General features: G+C 45.1%; 1 protein-coding gene across 3 annotated transcripts in view; it reads right to left on the bottom strand.

The window, feature by feature from the left end:
* LOC147623725 (asparagine synthetase [glutamine-hydrolyzing] 2-like) overlaps window positions 1–22061 on the bottom strand; it is a 93550-nt gene that overhangs the window by 55093 nt on the left and 16396 nt on the right. For all 3 annotated transcript variants that reach the window (XM_086820338.1, XM_086820337.1, XM_086820336.1), the window contains 3 exons: window positions 10453–10594; window positions 10245–10340; window positions 146–240 (listed from right to left, as the gene is read on the bottom strand). In XM_086820338.1, coding sequence (XP_086676464.1) covers window positions 146–240; window positions 10245–10340; window positions 10453–10594 — 333 coding nt within the window. The remainder of the gene's footprint in view (window positions 1–145; window positions 241–10244; window positions 10341–10452; window positions 10595–22061) is intronic.

Raw genomic sequence — 22061 nt, forward strand, 5'->3', positions numbered from 1 at the left:
AGAGAGAGAGAGAGAGGGGGGGGGGGGGGGGGGGATTGGGGGGGAGCTAAGGAGCACATAAAATTGTGAATTAAAAATGTATTTCACAATCCAACATGTGTATTAGGTAGGGTAAACAAGAGAAATTAATATTTAACCTACGTACTTTTTCAAAAGCCTTTCTTAACAGTATAGGATCGTATGGAGCAGATGGTATAGCCTCTGAAAACCACTGAGGATCATAGTACCTGCGCAAGCTCCCTGCAACCAACCCACAAAAGTATTAAAATCTTTACCTCCAATCACACGATCTTGTAACTGGCATACTAAGTTCTAACAGTACTCTCAATATCTATGTATTTTAGTAGTAATACATTAACAAATTGGCTACCTCGCACATAAATATGAACATGTTCTTTTTGTGAATACAAATGGCACATCTGCTTTTGAAAAATCCAAGCAAACAATCACTTTGGAGGTTTTAAGGTATTTGTCATCTTTGGTCAACACAAACTCCACTTTAGCATTATTTGGAAAGCTACAATTTGAACTATATTTGCAATAACCCTTACCAAAAGTCATTGCCATGCCCCAAGAGAATCGTTTAATAAACTGTCTTCCGTGATCCATATTGTGCTTGCATAGTGCTTGTTGGGCATTGGATTGTGTCATATGCCTTGTTCTTTGGCACATATTGTGCTTGCATGGTGCTTGTTGGGCAACTGATTGTGTCATATGACTTGTTTTTTTCACACGAGCATTGCGTATTTTTATGCATATGTATTATGACTGTCCACAAGTTTCTAGGACGCCTGAAGACCCAAAGACCGTAAGCTTTTAAGATGCCCGACAGGCCCAAGGACAAGCGTGTAAAAAGAGGTTGTGGGTTTGGCTTCAAAATGTGTAACATGCAGAAGCTTGCTGGATAGAATCCGTGCTTCAATGGACAGAATTCAGCAATCTTTCATTATGAAGATAACACACAAGATAGAGAAATAGAGAGAGAGAGAGAGAGAGAGAGAGAGAGAGAGAGAGAGTCAGACACAATATTGGGTCCCGAATACCCTCTGTAGGGCTCCACCACGAATGGTGTATTTGCTTTATGAAAATGATGCAAATCTGTGAAAATCTTCTCGTTCTAACCTTTCACCTTCACCTTGGCTGAAGAGGTGTTCCCCTTGGCTGTCCTGGCCCTTGGAAGACTTCTGCCTTTAAGAAGGCACCTTTCCCACCTGATGCTGGCCGCCCTTTCTGCTGTTGACTGGCCACCCTGTTTGACCTGTACAAGCAATGCGCAGGCTGGGCAGCCACTATGCCCTGGCCACCTACCAGTCTGGCTGCCCAATCCATAGGGCTGGCCGACTGGTTGGCCAAGCCCATATGGGCTGGCCGACAGGCTGCCCAGTCCCAAGGGTTGGCTGACAAGGGCCTAGACCCTTTCTTGGGCTGGTGGGCAATGGCCATGGGCCTCCCTGGCCCCTAAGGGTGGCGTAAGGCCTACCCCGTGCCTACTCAAGGGATACAAAAACCCCTTTATGCTGTAGCTCAAAGGGCTGCCCCTTCTTCTACATGCAATTACACAAATGCCTAGTATTTAGCTACAAGCCGAACACCCAAAACGCCTGACATCATTCCAGAGGGTGCCTCATAGTATGGACTAGCACTGCTTCATGTGGAGGACAATGCGCACCTAACCAAGACCATGTACAGGACTTGTCCACCTGACCGAGGACACTTGGAGTAGAGCCCTGGCTAACTCATCCCGGACTGGGGCTCACATGGGACCAGTTTCCACTCCACCTTCTGCACCTATTGTACAAGTATGTCCACGTGGCATCCAAGTGCGGGATGCATGTGACATCCCCTTCTACTTAACTTGACAAAAGCAGCATAGCCTCCAGATAGTCCATCAATAAAGTCGGATGGTAGTCAAAAATTCTTTGTCAAGCCAAACCGCTTCCTGAGTCCCTCGTTCTTGAAACTTCGTGAGGAATTGTCTTTGTCTTCCGCTAGACCCGTGCTTGAGCAGTGTAGAAGGATATACTCGGGAACCATCACTTCAGCTTCGTCAACAACGTCTGATTCCGCTTCGTCTTTAATCTCTCGAGGGATCGGACCACCAGCATATTGTTTTAGCCAACTCACATGGAATATGTCGTGCATAGTGCAGCTCGGAGGTAGCTTCAACTTCGACACCTCATTGATCTTTCTCTGGATAGGAAAAGGTATGAAGCTTCTGAAAAATAGCTTTGGGCATCGCTTGCCACCCGTTTCAGCCGTTGCTTCATAATCTAAAGATAGATCCAATCTTCTTCCGAGAACTTCACATCCCTTTAATCCTTATTGGCCTGTCGAGTGTATGCCTCCTGCGCTTTAGCAGGCCTGAATTTGACTGATTCCAAGGTTTCCTGGTAAGACTCCGTCAATCTGTTCGCTTCAAGAACTGAAGACGAGGTTTTGGTCAATAACGATTGGAATAGTCTTCCAAATGCTGCTTCATAAGGAGTCCTGCCAATAGCTAAAGAAAACGAATCATTCAAAACTGCTTGAACTAAAGGCAAATAAGATTCCCACTGACCTCGTTGATCATGGACATAACACTTCAACACCAACTGGTTGTAAAGTTATGTCTGGCCATCTATCTGTGGGTGAAACGCACTAGAAAAGTTAGGTTTAGTACCAAAATTGTCAAACAACACCCTCCAGAAATGACTGGTACGCTTGGCATCTCGGTCTCACACTATGGTCCTAGGAATCCCAGCAATCGGGTACCAATACCAATGCCGAATGAACAAATGGGTGACGTCTTCGGTGGTCACATAATACATTAGCCCTGCATGAAATAGGCATAACAAATTTGCTAAATCTATCCAGAATAGTCAAGCACTAAGTATTATGCCTACCTAGACTGGAAGGCAAATTTGTCACAAAATCCATAGATATATCTTGAAAAGGTCCTTCGGGAATGGAGAAAGGCTCTAACAACCCTATCTTCTTCCCACAAGGAGCTTTCACTTTCTGACAAACCTCACAGTGTTGCACATAAGTAAAACACATCGTGCCTCATTCTTGGCCAATAGTATCGCCTTTCTAGCTTCTCCAAAGTCGAATTCATGCCCCAGTGACAACCAATGATGGTGTCATGGACATCATGGAGAAGAGTTGTCCTGAACGACTTCATGACACAAAGGCAACTTTTGTAGAAAACCCAATCATCCTGTATTAAAAAGCGGCATGGTCCTGTGGTATCCAATGCATGGTTTTCGATTTCATGGCAATGTATATCATTTTGTTGGAACATTATTACCTAATGGAGGACAAGGAGAGTGCCCACGTTTTGCACAGCTATATGTGTATGACACAGAGCATGAACTGCAAAACCGTCTGGATGGCATGTCTAGTTTGGATCTTGGTGTTACAATGCAGAGGATGATGCATGCATGCAATCCATATCGCCATGCATTGTGAGCTGTTGGGGAAGTATTGAGAAGCAATCCGCAATGCAGATTTGAAGATGAACCACTCTACCTCTAGACAATACTTGGTGCCCACAACTAGCGAGGTTGCTTCACGTGTGAACACCATGTCCACGTCAGGAGTAAGACTACTCTAGTCCAAGCACAGACCAATAATCAAGTATAACACTCTATATGCTCAATAACACATAAGTCACTTATATAGTGACTATTGCTGCCATAAATGACCATCCAATCATAAATAGCCCGTAACCATGGATTACCAATAATGATGAACCTGAGCCACATGTAACCTACATGCAACTTTCCCCTAAACTCACGGCTCAACAACACTGCCCAAATTAGGACCTAACCAGAAGGTTTAGTGCTAGGTACATAACATCCCTCCCCTCCTAAGGCCTTTCCTCTCTAGGAAACAACGTCAAAGAATCTCTAATCTAACCTAGCATCTATCTCCCAAGTTGAGTTCTCCTCCGCCCAATCTTCCCACTTAATCTTATACTCAGGAATCAAATTATTCCCAAGCTTTCTCTCCTTGAGATCCAAAATAAGCTCCAGCTCATCTAGAACAAAGAACAAGTTCTCAACCTCTACCTGTAATTTCTCCTTGAGTCTTCTCACACGGAAAACTGGATGAACTTTTACATTAGCAGGCAATTCTAACTTATAAGCCACCTCACCAACCCTTTCAAGATCCAATAAGGTCCACAATACCTAGGGGACAACTTTCCAACCTTCTCCTCATTAAATGATAGCCTAACACGTATGCACGAAGCATATCCTCTAGAACTTGATTCACTCTCTCCATCTCACCATCCGCCCGAGGATGACAAGAGGAACTCATACTCAGGGTAGTCTCCAATCTCTACCAAAAATGTCCAAAAAAATTTAAATCCCTATCACTCACTATGTCACAAGGCAATCCATACAACCTAAAAAGCTGCTCAACGAACTATTGTGCCAAATCAATTGCTCTCACAGTTGACCTTGTAGGTAAAAATCTCGCCATCTTTGTCAGCTTGTCTACCACCATCCAAATGGCATCATGCCCTCTGTTGGTCCACGGCAATTCGATATTAAAATCGATGAAATACTTTCCAGTATCTCAAAAGGTATCTCCCGAGGATATAACAATCCTTCATCCCTAAGGTGCTCAACCTTATGCACCTGCCATCGATGACATTTTATCACATACTCGTGGACTTTCGTCTTCATCTTAGGTCAGTAAAACGTCCGTTTTACCAAATCATAGGTCTATTGTACCCTCGGATGGCGTGTTCTTGGATTCTTTTCCTAATCTCAACACAATCCGATACACACACTCTATCATCCCGGAACAAAAGCCAGTCCCGAATCAAGTACTGACTACCAGCCACCCTAATAGGTGGTATGATCCCAGAGTCATGGTCTAAAACTGTCGAGCTCCCTCCCTGAACCTACTGCCAATACCAACCGAAATGCCCATGGGTTCGACACAACCCTCTCAAGAGATCATATAAGTCAGCATTAATCTCGGTGAAACTCAAAAGATTCACCTTCCAATACGACTCAAAATGTCTGCAGCCTGATTCAAACTACCCTTCCTATATTGAATCTCCACAACAAAGTCTTGCATAAGCTCTGTCCATCGTGCCTTCCTCCCTCTCAACTCAAGTCTATCACAAGTGTACTTGATCGACTCATGGTCAGTCCAGACAACAAATTTGAATCCGTACAAGTAATGTCTCCAAAATTTCAATGTGTATAATTGCATACAACCCTTTCTCATGAGTATGCCACCTGACAATCTCGTGATATACGTATCTCATGATAACCAATATACGAATGTCTATTCTTAGTTGTAACTTTATTTAGCTTTTTGTTATTTGCACACATCCGCCAAGTACCATCCTTGTGCTTCAAAAGCACCAGAGCTCCCCAGGGAGATTTACTCTTGCATCTATGTCTCAAGCAATCTCATCCTCCTCCAACCGACTTCTCCTATAAGATGCAATGCTCACATGCTGAGACCCCAGAAGCAAACAAATCTTATGATCAACCAACCTACTGGGCGGTAAGCATAAGGCAATTCCGTAGGGAAGATATGTGCAAAATCTGACTCGATACCTTCTAAACCTTACGTCTCCCAAGCAACCGACTTGACAGCATTCAAACAACAATTAACATTAGATGTAAGGTGATCAAGAACACGGTGAAACACCTCATAATCTAAATTTGAATTGACAAGAGTCGACGGCAAGACTGCAAAATCACCCTTAAGACATATCCGGAGACCCTCCATAACAAAGAACAAAGTATGACCCTTCCAATCTACATGAACATCAAGGCTGAAATACAATTACTTTCCCATATTAACATCTACTCTACCTATGGTCTATATCTAATAATTTTACTATCTTGTATCTAGATTCATAATCAAAAAATCTAAGACGCCGGGTAATCTTGGATAGAGATCTGCAACTGAGAAACCCGTGGAGACCCTAGAGGGTTTTCTTCTCTTTCTTTAGATTGAAATCAACCAAAGCCTGGTTTTGGTTTTGATTTCATGAAGCTTTCCCAATACTTTCTTTTACGCTGGAAACCCTGTTCTGAACTACATGGAGTGTGAGATTTCAGAGGGACGTGTTTCTGTGTTTGGCTAGCCATCTTCTCCCCATAAGTCCTAGCATACTTATTGGCACCCTCAAGCGTTTTTCTATGCTTGTTCCTCACCTGAAGTTTGTGCTCTTGTGCCAACCCACAAATAAATAATCCACACAAAGTCGTTTCCCGCGTGGGACTGCAACTCTAAACTACCGTAAATATGTGTCAAGACATGTTCCGCATATCCAAGTCTACAAACTTGGACACATTAAACTCATCCTCTGCCTTGAGAAACTCATCTCGAAACCGAGTCTCAAAATCCACTCCCCATAGGCCAACTATAAGACTCCTCTCGAAAGATCACATGGAATACAAGCTTAACCCACAAGATTAGAACAACATAGTAATAGAATGTGCAACGGAAGAAGGGAAAGTGGAAACACAGAGGAGAGAGAGAGAGAGAGAGAGAGAGAGAGAGAGAGAAAATGAAATGTTATATTAACGTCTTCAAAAGGCCATAATGACCTATGAGACCAAAAAGTTACATCATGGTGGATCTGATACAATGTCTGGATAAAAAACCAGAAAATGAAAAATAAAGATGATACTACTGGCACCTAGAAAATGATACTGGAACTGGAAGGTAAACAGAAACCCTTATAGGGTGTGAATATAGTGAAGGGGGGGGGGGGGTACGCTATGGAGGTGAGTGGAGTACAGTGAGGGGATACAATATCATGTGGGAGAGAGAGAGAGAGAGAGAGAGAGAGAGAGAGAGGAAACACAGGTGAGAACTTGCTCTCAATAACATCACCAAAAGGAATACATGTCCCTGAGCAAGAGGGGAGAACCTCATAAGTGAGGGACTACAGCTAGACAAGCTAGGCAAGCAATGCAAGGAGTGAAATATGAGGGAGGCATGCCGGCTATATATACTCCTACATGAAGGCAGCCAATTGGAGATAAATACCTACACGACTCGGAAAAATACCAAGGACCATAAATGGGGAATAAATATGGGTAAAATATAAGTGAGGGGTGACCAACTCCTCAGACTAACATGGTCAATCCTAAAGGCTAAAATAGGACACCAAATAGGAAGCCAACAAGTAGGGGATGATATCTAACACCCCCTCTCAGCACCGGATGCTGAGCAAACTCCAAGAAGCTAGAGATGCCGTCCTCGATCAAAGATGAAAGATTGCAGAAACAAGTACCAAGAAAGCTCCACAAGCAATCTCCTCAACAACTCAGCTACAAAAGCAACAGAACAAGCTGCCAGGTACCCCACTCCAAGCTGAAGAAAACAACCGTAGGCTGCGACGTGCTGCTCCAAATAATGGTTCCAAACCCAAGTGTAAGAACACTCCCCGAAGTCGAATGTCGTGTATCCAGCCTGGAGAAGGTATGAAATCCCTCAGAACCAACCAAGATCAGATCCTGTATATAATCAATCCGGGGAGAAGCAAACTGCTCCTCACTGGAACCTTCAAAAGAAATAGAGTCAATCTGCTCCAACTATGTACCAAGAGTAGCCAAATGTTGTACAAAAGCATCCTCTGAAAAGGTCGGCATTGCAAGATGTAAAGACTCTGTACAAAAGATGGGGTCCATCTTCTCAAACTCCATAACATGAGTTGCCCAAAGCTGTACAGAAGTACACACCACGGAGGTGGGCATCGCAAGATGAAAGGACTCCACATCCCCCTCTGAAAAAAATATATATATATATCGTCGAGCTAATATAAGTCCAACCTGATTCTGATCCAAATCCAAAAGACTCTGGAAGTACCACTAAGCCCCAGGCACGGTTAGCAACCACAAATCCAAAGCATCCCATTGGGTCCAAAAGACCATCCTCCAAAACAACAGGCCTGCAGAACTAGTAGGGGGAGGGGCATCCTCAGAAGCATCACATGTAGAGATAGACTCCTCACAATGAGGAAGGGAAGCAGGAATATAAACTGCAATGGTAAACAAAGTCCTCAAAACCATCACAGATAGTAGAAGACTGTTCCAGAAGTAGAACCAGATCCCATTTTTCCGCCCATGGACAGATCTACGTTTTTCACCAGATGAAGCTTGTGTTTCAGGATTTCAAGGGCTGATTCTTCCCTCTTTCAGTGGGCTGCAGTTCCTCCTCTTCAAGGCGTCAGTTTTCAGCCTTTAGGTAGCCTGACAGGTGACAGGGGCGTTTTTTTTTTGGACAGCATACCTGTCCTTCTTGGCAGCACCTTTCAAGGTTCTCAGGTGTTTTTTTCCAGGTCTGGACAGCAACATAGTTGTCCCAAATAGGCTGCGTTTTTTGGCCTGTTTGGGCTTGCTTTCCCTAGCCCTGATCTTGGAGCTCTTTGGGCTCCCTTTTGCTTGTACCTTCTGGTTATCTTGTGCCATCCCTCCCCTCCCTGATTGTTCTCTGTAGTAGTTCTTGATCTGAGGCTTCAGTGTTTCCATATTCAGCCCGTTCTACAGCCCCTTATACCTTTGCGTTTTCAGATTTGCAGCCATGGTTGCTGCGTTTTTCTAAACCAATTTTGCTGGTAGCTCTACCTTCACTTGGGCTTCATCTGTTGGACCTGAAGGTACCTTCTCTTCAGCGTTTTTTCCTCATAGGAAGTGTGGACACTGGTTGACCTGAATTTTCAAGTTTGTAGCCCTTGTTTGGCGTTTTCTTCTCCAATGGACGCAGATCACTTGCAGAGGGGGTTTCTTGTTTGGATTGTGGCTTTGGAGGCAGTTTGGTACTTGAGGAGGATTCTGAATTTCAGATTTCAATCAGTGTTTTGCTGATTTTGGAGCATCTATACCTGTGTTTTGTTCCTGGCCTACACGGTTTCCTGGTTTCTAAATGTTCCTTGCCTTCTGTTAGCGGTGGAGTGCTATTTTTTTGCTGGATAGCAATGTTTTGGCTGTGTTTTGCTTTCCACAGGAGTTTTCTACACTCAGAGGGGGCCTTTCTCCAGCTACTTCACTTGAGGATTAGTTTTAGGAGCTGTTTTGTATCTGTGGAGACTTTCTTCTGTGACAGGAGTTTCCAGTTTTCTGGAGGAGAGCAGTGATCTTTTCAGAGATCCTGAGCAGAGTTTATATTGTCCGAGCTTGTGTTCTTTGCAGTATTTGCAGAACAAGGAGGGTGTTTTGTCCTTTGCGGTGTGATCCTTTCACATGGATCTTTTATCTGTTGCGGATTCTTCAGATATGAAGAGGTAGAGGAGGGAGCATCCAACGCTGAAAATCACCGGCGCTCTGATACCATGATAGAATGTGCAGCGGAAGAAGGGAAAGTGGAAACACAGGGGAGAGAGAGAGAGAGGAAACACAGGTGAGAACCTGCTCTCAATAACATCACCAAAAGGAATACATGTCCCTGAGCAAGAGGGGAGAGCCTCATAAGTGAGGGACTGTAGCTAGACAAGCTACGCAAGCAATGCAAGCAGTGAAATATGAGGGAGGCATGCCGGCTATATATACTCCTACATGAAGGCAGCCGACTGGAGATAAATACCTACACGACTGGGAAAAATACCCAAGAAAAATACCCAAGACCATAAATGGGGAATAAATCTGGGTAAAATATAAGTGAGGGGTGACCAACCCCTCATACTAGTATGGTCAGCCCTAGAGGCTAAAATAGGACACCAAATAGGAAGCCAGCAAGTAGGGGATGATATCTAACACATAGAAGGGTACAACCTCCCAAACGTAGATTTCATCCAGTATCTTTCCCGAGCCATGGAGCTAAGGTTCCACTCCTCATAGGCCAAGCCAGTGAGGGGCCAAGGTTCCACTCCTCACAAGCCAAGCCAAGCCAATCAGCTTTGGCACTCCCTGCCGTAACCCTGCACATGAGATGATAGTCTTTCTAGGCTCTTGAGAGAAGATTGATAAAAGACAATATCGTCTGTTAATGCTGCCAAAATATCATGGTTGCAAGAAACCCATAATTGATTGTGAAAGAAAGGAATGATGCTTGTAAATCATCATTTCCCCCCAAGATCAATCATCTTGCAAGTTGAAGTATACGCAAGAGTTGGAACAAAGGGAAATTACCAACATAATACTTTGACTTCATCTCAAACAATAATCAAAAATTTGTCTTCGCCAAAAAGAAGGCAAATTAAAAACGACTACTACAGCAAGGCTGGCCAGACAGAATTTCTTCCCAAAAAAACCCACAAAATAATTTGTGCCATTTTTATATCATACCCGTTTTACTTGAGTAAATGTGGCCAGGTGGAAAGCTTTGAAATCGCTCACAATCATCCTTTAATGCCTTCAATTCTGAGGAAAACCATACAGAACCTGCATTGCCAGTTTATAAACTTCAAATATTACACGTAAATATTCGTTAAAGAGAGACCTCGAGAAGAACATAAGTGAAATATTTTTTAGAACATGACCAAGTTTGGCATACCATCTGTTCCCCATCCAATATACAGTGGTGTGATACCGATCGGGTCACGTGCAGCAATGAAGGTATTAGTACGTGTGTCAAGCAAAACAAAGGAGAACATCCCATCCAGCATAGACACCATCTCCTCTCCAACCTCCTTATACTATACATGCCAATAAGAACATAAATTAAAACAAAATGAAAATTTGAGCGAGCTTTGATGCAGAGAGTAGATCCGCATGCTCACATCAAGCTTAAAATTGCCACTCACCCTATCAAGCTTTCCTAAAACCTTTAAAGAAATGGTTTTACAACATGAGATGCAAAGAAATGGGTGCAAAGCCCTGGATATACTTTATGATGATTGACATAATACACTGCTGTGTACTTCTCAAAAATAACAGAATTTACACCACCCAAACTAAAACTAGAAACAGTTGCTTATAGCTCATCAACTACTTAGCTAATAAGTGTGAAGGTGCAGAAGACCCAAACAAAGCAAGTAAGGAATTTTTTACTACAAAATACTTGCTCGAATATAATGAACTGTATGCCCTTGCGATCATGTATGATTGTATGCTGCAGATTTCTACACTGATCTGGCACAAAGACTACAAAACTTGCCAAATTTAAACTGATCTGGTAGACTACTGGCTGAGAAGACGACTCCTCCTCCACCAGCTGCTTCAGAAAGCACTTCAATAGCAAAGAGTGTGGAGGGTAAGAACCCCATTAGGGCTACAATCCCTGTTGCTTGCCTGCATGTCTTGCAGCAGCTCGACCACAAGTCAGACTGTACCTGCAGCCCGAACATCTGGGCAACCTTCCTGGCTTCTACAACCCACCTGATCTGCTGCCCATCCAGCACATCCATTGTTTAGCACCTTATAGGCACCCATCAGAGAACCTTGCATGGGCCTGAGAGCTAATAAGTTGACCGTTGTGACACAGCAACAAAGCCTTCTTTAAACCTGTGAGCTTATGCAATCCACTTACTTAAGAGAGAAGATGAGAATTGACCCCAAATTGGGTCCCAATTACCCACTGAACCCCCCCCCCCCCCCCCCCCCCCCCCGCGCGCGCGCGGCGGGGGCGGCAAGTAGGAGTATTTGCTTGTATTACTTTGGAGAACTTGTACAATGATGTGAATGACTGTGGACAGACAAACGCAAGGACGTGAAAGACCGAATGCTGGCTAAACCATATGCTGACACAATAGCACTGTAGAAGACTCTTATGAAGCCACTTATGTAAGTCCAGATCTGCTAACGATATGCACATATGCTGGCTGAAGATGAGAGGATCTTCTATGCTGCCTAGGGGATGAAGCATCGGGTGTTTCAAGGCCGATTTGTAGCTCTAGAAAAACTCGAGGGCTTTAGGCATACATGCTCACTAACTGCTTGATGAACTTTGGTGAAATGAGATGATTTATGCAAGGGATGACAGCCTCCTTATAAAGGAAATATATGCTGCTCGTCGGTGGTCTCTAACTGCTGTTGGCCTGTTCTAATAGCCCACCCACGACTTGATAAAATAAGCATGCCTAGGTCACACGTGTGATGCGCTTTATATGCTTGTTCTCCAAGTGGGTTAAGGGACTATGTCACCAATTGGCCGACCATTTGGTCCATTCCTAGTTTTTGCGTCTCGTTCACTTGAGGCCAGGCCGGTGTCTCATGTGAAGAGGCCAGTATTTTGCTGACATGGACGGGAGCCAGACTGGTGCCACCCGTGTGTTAGCACGATGGTGTCGTATGGACGGGAGCCAGATCAGTGCCACCCGTGTATGACCTGGACTGTGTTCGATCCATGGGACTGTCACGCCATGGAAGAGCCAGTATTCGTGCCGTGTTTTATCTATGGGACTGTCACACCTAGGGAAACTCGTGCCTAGAACTGTGTCTTACCTATGGGACTGTCACTCCATAGGAAGACCAGGTTTTTATGTTTTATGTCGAGCCAGTTTTGTGCCGACAGATATTTTGTACATGTTCCATGAACGGGAGATATGTCCATGTTACTTTTTGCACATGCACACATATTTTGTATGCTTGAAACTGTTTTCGCATGACATGTATTCGTGTGTTTGCCTGTTTGACGTGTTACTTACTGAGCGGGGACGCCTGCCAGTGAGTCGTGAAGTCTGCCCTGTATTCTGACGAGTTTCAGTGCATGTGAACAGGTGGTAAGTATATGGTACATGTTGTTTAATGTTATTTAATTCTAACCCCTTTGATTTATAAGGTTAGGGGTTCACACTTATTTAAAAGTGGGCACCCCCTTTGGGCACCCACTTTGGGGCCAAGGTGGGGAGCCTCATTTTTAAGTGAGTGTGGGGGTGGGCATGGTCACCAACCCCCACTAATCCCCCACATGCATTCGTGGGTATCACTAAGGCTAACTCCACATGAAATTTTATTAAAAGAAAGGGCCCCCTTCAAGCGTGGACAAGGAATCGCTTCCCTCTTACGTAGAGAATCACCATCTCTGCGCATGTTCCCCTGAGGCGGCCTGTTTTTCATAAACTGTGAGGCGGCTGTTCACTCCACGCTGCTCCCTCTCTCCCAGGCGGTTGGCTGTAACTTCCACAGGCGGCTGCTCACTTTCCACCTAAGCGACTGCTTCAACAACTCCACAGGCGGCTGCTGCCATCTTCCCCTTCTTGCTGCAGGCTGTGTACCTTCTGTACCCTCTGCTACGACTGAATACTCCTGCTGGTGGCTGCGCCTGACTCTCTACAGGCAACTGACCCTGCTGCTGGCTGCGCACAGGCGGCTGACTCTGCACTGGCTGCGCCTAATCTTCCACAGGCGCCTATCCCATCACCTCTCCTACTGGTGGGCTGCGCAGATTTGCAGCCAGGTGTAGCTGAACTACACACCCAGCAGGCGGCTGTTTATGGCTGCATACAACCAGGCGGCTGGGGTCTAATCGACTGCTTCTCCACGCCATCTCCTGCAGGCAATTCCAGGTGACACTGAAGTGCTGCAGCTGCTCTCACAGGTGGCTCCCTCTGTGCAGCTGTACCACCTACAGCAGGCGACTCTCCCTCTGTACGGCTGTACCCTTCGTGGTGGTGCTTGTCTTGATGCTACTATTTGAGGCAACTCTTCCTTCGACAAGGGTGGCTTCATAGTCTACACAAACACCACAAGTTTTGGTTTTCTATCAACCATATTCAAGTAAGTGATTTTCAGATTTGAGTAAAGTATTATATGTTTAAATCTGGTAAAAGATTCGTCCCGCTCGGCCTACACCCGTTCGGTGCCGGGTTGTCCAAGCTATATGGGCGAACCTCGGTCCAAAGGTGCTGAGATCGGGAGAGCCAGGCGTTAGTACGAGAGCGCCTGTCTGTGCGTGGTCTCGGAACACCAGTGTGGTGCTCTCCGCGGAGTCCAGTGAAAGCACAGGACCGTAGCGATTGGACCACACCAGTGGTCGATCTGCTTCGAGCTTCTACATCGAAATCCGAGCCTACTTGTTTGGTACTGTTTTCATATGTACATGGACATTATCTGGTTCTCAGAACCCATGGAGCATTGTATTCTTTAAATACTCCCAATAAATATATCATATATTGAGGGGGGGGTCGGCCCGTTCCGGCCCCAGTGCTGGTGTCCATCTTTCCATTTCTGTTCAATTAATTTCAAGTTGTTTTAAGTTGTCCATTTCATATTTGTGGTTTTAAAGTTGTGCTATTAAGCGTGTGGGTGTCCAACGGAGTCTTTCCCACTTGACGGGATCGGTTTCATTGGTATCAGAGCACGGTTGTTTCCCTCTTCCTAGTGGGGAAACGAACCTGTGTACTGGACATCCCGCTTTTAGCAAACTTTGAACACAATGGACAGCCAAGGCAACCCTTTGGAAGTACCAAATTCGAGGGGTCCCTCTAGTGCTTCTCGTGGGTCTGATGCCCTGCGAGGTAGACACAAACCTCTTGAAAGGGTTATGGATAGTGAATCCAAAGGTCAACTGTCTCCAGGGAAGACAGTTATGCTTGAACAAGACCCTGATGCTATGAAAGCTGAAATGGAACATATGAGAAAACTTTTGCAGGCTCAAGAGCAAGAATTGAAGTTTTTGCATGAAGATCCACATCTACAAAGTGCTATTGAAGCCAGAAAGGCTGATGCTATGGTTGATGTAACCTTTGAATCAATGGCTCGTGAAGTGGGCAAGAAACCAAGGGAGTTGGCACTTGCCTATCTCCTTCGCAAAGGTGATATCAAAGAGGGGGATGACGGAGAGCTAAAATTCAGAAATCCACCTCGTTTGAAGCATGGAGATCCCGCATCCCAGAGGCTGAAATCTTATATGCAAAAGGAAGAGGTGACTGTCACCTCTCGACATGTATCCTCTCCCCAAGGCACTAAGCCTGACAGATTTATGTATGCCAGTGCTCATGGAGGGCACGAAAGTCACATGCATGCAAGATATGTATCTCATGGTGACAGGTCTGCTTCCAGAAAAATTTTGCCTTCTGAGTTGTCTCATGGAGAGACTATGCCATATGCAGGTAAGTCACATGCATCTGAGCTTCGAGTTCGTGGAGCACATGCCACCGTGCCCCATGAAGCTTCTATGACGGCCCATGGAGCCCATGCAGATAGGGCTACCCCGTTGGATAAGGGGAAAAGAAAAAGAGAGGACCATGAGCCTCATGCCAGGAAGCTTAAGGAGTTCAAAGCAGGTGATAAATCTGTCAAATTTGATGTCTTTCATGGTGAACATGATGCCTCTAAGGTGTTAGCGTTTGTGGCACAATTCGACATTGCTTTTAGCGATGAGGACTTTACAGAAAAGTCGAAGGTGCGTTTCTAAAAGGCACTGCTGCCCATTGGTGGATCACCGAAAAGATCACCAAGGATCCCATCTCTACTTGGAAGGAATTCAAAGATAGATTTTATGCTCAGTTCTTGCCACCCAATGCAGAGCAAACTCTCACTCAAAAGTGGGATAGGCTGGAACAAAAAGATAACGAGAGTGTGCAACAGTATGTTAACAAATTTTGGAAAGTGTTGCTGGAAGTGACTCCCTTCATGCTAATCTCTGAGGAGGAAAGAAAGAGGAAGTTTCGTTCTGGATTGCAACCTGCATATAGATCGGGTATTGAATTGCACCCAAAACATACGTTGCAGCAACTCACAGCTTCTGGCCTTGCTACGGAGCAATTGGTGCTCAAGATCAAGCAGGATCAAGGAGGTTCCAAGGCGAAAGACAAGGCTGTCCCAAATCAGCAAAAGGGTGGACAGCCACCTAAAAAGAACTTCCGGGAGCCTTACAAGGGTGGTAAAGCTGAAAATTACACATCCAAAGAACAGGGCCCAAGGAAGAACAAATTTGGCTTAACCCCGGAGCAAAGAGAGCAATATGCTAAGGATGGAAAATGCTTTTCTTGTGGTAGCAAAGACCACATGTTTCGGCAATGCCCAGATCGCAAACCAAAGCACGAGGACAAGCACACCAAAGCAAATGTTCATGCAGTTCCTGATGTGCAAGGTAATACAGGACATGATGCAAAAGAGCGTATGGTTTGCAAGGCTTGGGGGCAAATCAAGGATCACCCCGCATTATTTATGTTTGATGACTGTGCAACTGACAATTTCATCTCTATGCAAATGGCAGCTGCATTGGGTATTGAGGTTGAAAACATGGGACCTCAAATTGAAGCCGAAGCTGCATTTATTGGTAAAGAGGTGCAGGTTACCCCTTTGATTGGGAAGTTGCGTATTCATATTCAGGGCTATCTTGATAATGAGCATTTCCTAGTTGCTCCTCTGAATGGATGTGATGTATTGTTGGGCAAGCCGTGGCACCATAGGCTTGAGCCCCGTAAAGACTACAAGTCTAATATGATTTCTTTTATGCATAAAGGCCGCATGCATTTTATTGATGCTGGCAAAGAAGGGGATTCTATCCCAGTTGTATCACACATCCAAATTAATAAAGCAATGAAAAAGAGTCTTTCAGCGTACTTGGTTTTTGTGCGTGATAGTCTTATGCCAAATCATCAAAATGTGGATGCTATGTCTAATGATAGGCTAAATTTTCTTAATGCATTCAAAGACTGTTTTGCTGACTCATTGCCAGGTGAATTACCTCCCCAAAGGCCCGAAGATCACCGCATAGATCTTGTGCCAGGTAGTTCTCCACCTAACAAACCCGCATACCGAGTGAGTGCTGCACAACAAGAGGAAATTATGAAACAGGTAAACGAGCTTTTAGAGAAAGGTTTGGTTCAGCCCAGTTCCTCACCTTACTGCTCTCCTGTGCTTCTTGTTCAAAAGAAGGACGGATCATTCCGTATGTGTGTAGACTATAGAGCTTTGAACAAGCTTACCATCAAGAACAGATTCCCAATTCCACGTATTGATGATATCTTGGATAAGCTTGATGGCTCAGCTTGCTTTAGCAGACTTGATTTGAAGAGTGGTTATCACCAGATACGCGTGGTGCCACAAGATGTCCATAAGACTGCATTCAGGACAGCCTTCGGATTATATGAATTCTTGGTAATGCCTTTTGGTCTCACCAATGCTCCTGCTACTTTTAATCGTATGATGGATAGGATATTCCGACCCCATCGCAAGTTTACAGGAGTCTTCTTTGATGATATCTTGGTTTTCTCCAAGAATGAGCAGGAACACAGAACTCATTTGGTCACAGTGTTCGAAGAGTTGCGGAAGCATAAACTTTTCGTCAATGCCAAGAAAAGTGAGTTTTTCCTTTCAGAGATTCATTATCTGGGACATATTGTATCCAAGGATGGAGTTACAATGGATCCTGCAAAGATAGAGACTATTCGGAATTGGCCCGAATTGCAAAACGTACATCAAGTACGTAGTTTTCTGGGATTATGTTCGTATTACAGGCGTTTCATAAGGCATTTTGCTATGATTGCCACTCCTCTACATGATCTCACGAAGAAGAAAACTGTTTTCAAATGGACTTCAAAGGAACAGGATGCTTTCTTGCAGCTCAAGCATGCGATCATATGTGGTCCAGTATTGATTGTTCCTGACTTGCACAAGTCATTCGTGGTTGAATGTGATGCTTGTGGTGATTGCATAGGAGCTGTCCTAAATCAAGAAGGGCATGCAGTTGCATACGAGAGCCGTCGTTTGCATGATGCTGAGCTTCATATGGATATCTATGAGAAAGAGCTCTTGGCTGTAATTCACGCCTTAAAGATTTGGAAACACTACCCTCTTGGGGCTGAATTTGTGGTCAAGACAGATCATCAAAGCTTGAGATACTTTCTATCTCAAACCAAGCTTTCAGAGAAGCAAATGAGAATGGCAAATTTCCTTTCCATGTTTCATTTTCAGATTGTGCATACTCCAGGAAAGAAAAATGTCGTGGCCGATGCACTATCTAGGAGGCCTTATGTTGCTGCAGTCTCAGTGGCCTCTCATGGAGATCTATCTGCTATGAGAGATTTGTATCATTTGGATGCTGATTTTTGCCATATATGGACTGATTTGATGGCTGGTCATTCACATGCCTCTTATGTTATCAATGAGGGTTATCTCATGAAGGATAATTGTCTATGTGTGGTGAAGGATTTGCGTCCAAAGGTTATGGATGAATGTCACGCTCCACCATATGCTGGTCATAGAGGTATTATGCCTACTACTCGCATGATTCAGAGGTATTTCTTTTGGCCAAGCATGCGTAAAGACATTGAGGCTTATGTGCGTGCATGTATCACTTGCCAAAAAGTGAAATTTGACAGGCAAAAGCCTCCAGGTTTGCTTCAGCCATTGCCTATTCCCTCGCAACCTTGGGAAAGTATCACGATGGATTTTATTATGGATTTGCCTAGATCCCAGCATGGGAATGATGCTATTTGGACTATTGTGGACAGGTTTAGCAAGCAAGCTCACTTCTTGCCCGTCAAGAAAACCATCAAAGCTGATCATATGGTAAAGCTTTTTCTTGCTAATATTTTTAAGCATCATGGTATGCCTCAATCCATTGTTGGGGATAGAGATCCCAGGACTACAAGCCTATTTTGGAGGGCTTTGTTTGATAATATGGGTACTAAGCTTGAGTTTTCATCAGCTTATCATCCCCAAACGGATGGCCAAAGTGAAGCTGCAAATTCAGCTGTGTTGGATTTATTGAAGTGTTATGTGGCAGATCAAAAGAGTGCATGGGAGAAGTATCTTCCACTTGTTGAGTTTGCCTACAACAATACAATCCATGCTTCTACAGGAAAGGCTCCGTTTGAGATTCTTTATGGCAGAGTGGTCTTGCCACCCATCCTTCGCACAAAGGATGAGATTTTTGCAGCTGATGAATATGTTCGTGACTTGGATGTTGCCTTTGGTCAGGTGCGGACAGCCATTGCAAGATCTCAGGATAAGCATAAAAAGGCTGCTGACAAGCATAGAAGGGACATGGAAGTCAAAGAAGGTGATTGGGTATTGCTGAAATTTGAGAAGGCTAGGCTTCGGAAGAGGCCAGGACGAGAAGGATCATATCCTAAGCTTTCTCCTCGCTATTATGGACCCTTCAAGGTGATTCACAAAATCAATGAAGTGTCCTACAGGCTTGCTCTACCTAGTCATTGGAAGATTCACAATGCTTTTCATGTGAGTCTATTTCGGAAATATGTGGGGCCAGATCCTGATGAGCCTGTCACAGAAGATCCGCCAGAGATTGAAGAGCTAGAGGAGATCCTCCAGCCAGAACAGATTGTTTTTCACAAGGAGAGAAAGCTACCTGCAGGAAAGCTTTCCAGGAGATACCTTGTGAAGTTTAAAAATTATTTGCCTATTGATGCCAAATGGGTAAATGAGGATTATTTTGCAGATTATCCGCAATTGTTGCAGGCATATCTTGAGGCTTTTAAGTTGAGGTCAACTCTTTAGAAGCCCGGGGGGATGTCACCAATTGGCCGACCATTTGGTCCATTCCTAGTTTTTGCGTCTCGTTCACTTGAGGCCAGGCCGGTGTCTCATGTGAAGAGGCCAGTATTTTGCTGACATGGACGGGAGCCAGACTGGTGCCACCCGTGTGTTAGCAGGATGGTGTCGTATGGACGGGAGCCAGATCAGTGCCACCCGTGTATGACCTGGACTGTGTTCGATCCATGGGACTGTCACGCCATGGAAGAGCCAGTATTCGTGCCGTGTTTTACCTATGGGACTGGCACACCTAGGGAAACTCGTGCCTGGAACTGTGTCTTACCTATGGGACTGTCACTCCATAGGAAGACCAGGTTTTTATGTTTTATGTCGAGCCAGTTTTGTGCCGACAGATATTTTGTACATGTTCCATGAACGGAAGATATGTCCATGTTACTTTTTGCACATGCACACATATTTTGTATGCTTGAAACTGTTTTCGCATGACATGTATTCGTGTGTTTGCCTGTTTGACGTGTTACTTACTGAGCGGGGACGCCTGCCAGTGAGTCGTGAAGTCTGCCCTGTATTCTGACGAGTTTCAGTGCATGTGAATAGGTGGTAAGTATATGGTACATGTTGTTTAATGTTATTTAATTCTAACCCCTTTGATTTATAAGGTTAGGGGTTCACACTTATTTAAAAGTGGGCACCCCCTTTGGGCACCCACTTTGGGGCCAAGGTGGGGAGCCTCACTTTTAAGTGAGTGTGGGGGTGGGCATGGTCACCAACCCCCACTAATCCCCCACATGCATTCGTGGGTATCACTAAGGCTAACTCCACATGAAATTTTATTAAAAGAAAGGGCCCCCTTCAAGCGTGGACAAGGAATCGCTTCCCTCTTACGTAGAGAATCACCATCTCTGCGCATGTTCCCCTGAGGCGGCCTGTTTTTCATAAACTGTGAGGCGGCTGTTCACTCCACGCTGCTCCCTCTCTCCCAGGCGGTTGGCTGTAACTTCCACAGGCGGCTGCTCACTTTCCATCTAAGCGACTGCTTCAACAACTCCACAGGCGGCTGCTGCCATCTTCCCCTTCTTGCTGCAGGCTGTGTACCTTCTGTACCCTCTGCTACGACTGAATACTCCTGCTGGTGGCTGCGCCTGACTCTCTACAGGCAACTGACCCTGCTGCTGGCTGCGCACAGGCGGCTGACTCTGCACTGGCTGCGCCTAATCTTCCACAGGCGCCTATCCCATCACCTCTCCTACTGGTGGGCTGCGCAGATTTGCAGCCAGGTGTAGCTGAACTACACACCCAGCAGGCGGCTGTTTATGGCTGCATACAACCAGGCGGCTGGGGTCTAATCGACTGCTTCTCCACGCCATCTCCTGCAGGCAATTCCAGGTGACACTGAAGTGCTGCAGCTGCTCTCACAGGTGGCTCCCTCTGTGCAGCTGTACCACCTACAGCAGGCGACTCTCCCTCTGTACGGCTGTACCCTTCGTGGTGGTGCTTGTCTTGATGCTACTATTTGAGGCAACTCTTCCTTCGACAAGGGTGGCTTCATAGTCTACACAAACACCACAAGTTTTGGTTTTCTATCAACCATATTCAAGTAAGTGATTTTCAGATTTGAGTAAAGTATTATATGTTTAAATCTGGTAAAAGATTCGTCCCGCTCGGCCTACACCCGTTCGGTGCCGGGTTGTCCAAGCTATATGGGCGAACCTCGGTCCAAAGGTGCTGAGATCGGGAGAGCCAGGCGTTAGTACGAGAGCGCCTGTCTGTGCGTGGTCTCGGAACACCAGTGTGGTGCTCTCCGCGGAGTCCAGTGAAAGCACAGGACCGTAGCGATTGGACCACACCAGTGGTCGATCTGCTTCGAGCTTCTACATCGAAATCCGAGCCTACTTGTTTGGTACTGTTTTCATATGTACATGGACATTATCTGGTTCTCAGAACCCATGGAGCATTGTATTCTTTAAATACTCCCAATAAATATATCATATATTGAGGGGGGGGTCGGCCCGTTCCGGCCCCAGTGCTGGTGTCCATCTTTCCATTTCTGTTCAATTAATTTCAAGTTGTTTTAAGTTGTCCATTTCATATTTGTGGTTTTAAAGTTGTGCTATTAAGCGTGTGGGTGTCCAACGGAGTCTTTCCCACTTGACGGGATCGGTTTCAGACTAACCCTGACACCTAAGGCCAAGAGACTGAGCTACGTGTAGCTCGTGCCTGGGCTCACAATGGGGCCACGGCATATGACAAATATTCCTAAAAAGGGTACTAATGATGAAAAACGTTACATTGAATGCTGAGCCAGTGTGTCACATAGCACCGTAGTGCAGGGTGCATCTGACATTCCCTCCTGCTTAGCTTGGCAGTAGCGTCCAAGTACTCGAACTATATTTGCCAATACTCCTGAAAGAAATCTTCATCTACCATACGACTTCATGAGTGCCTAGGTCCCTAAACTTCGTGCAAAACTATACTTGTCTACGACCGGAACCATGCTTCCATCTGTGGAGGAGAATCTCCTCGAGCTCGATGACTTCAGCTTCGTCGACCATCTCAAGCTGTTGCTAATCTGAGACCACCTCCAAAGCTTATCCAACATAGGGCTTCAACCAAGAAACATAGGCCCTGTCCATAGTCCAACTGTCTGGTAGTTTGAGCTTCATGGAGACATCAGTGATTTTTTTGATGATCGGAAAAGGAAGTTTCATTGAAGATCGTGACAAGGGCACAAGCCAAACAATTGCAAGATCAGGC

Source organism: Cibotium barometz, chromosome 26 (assembly GCF_041138505.1).
Source record: "Cibotium barometz isolate CiBa-2024 chromosome 26, ASM4113850v1, whole genome shotgun sequence".
In the NCBI taxonomy this organism is placed as follows: domain Eukaryota; kingdom Viridiplantae; phylum Streptophyta; class Polypodiopsida; order Cyatheales; family Cibotiaceae; genus Cibotium; species Cibotium barometz.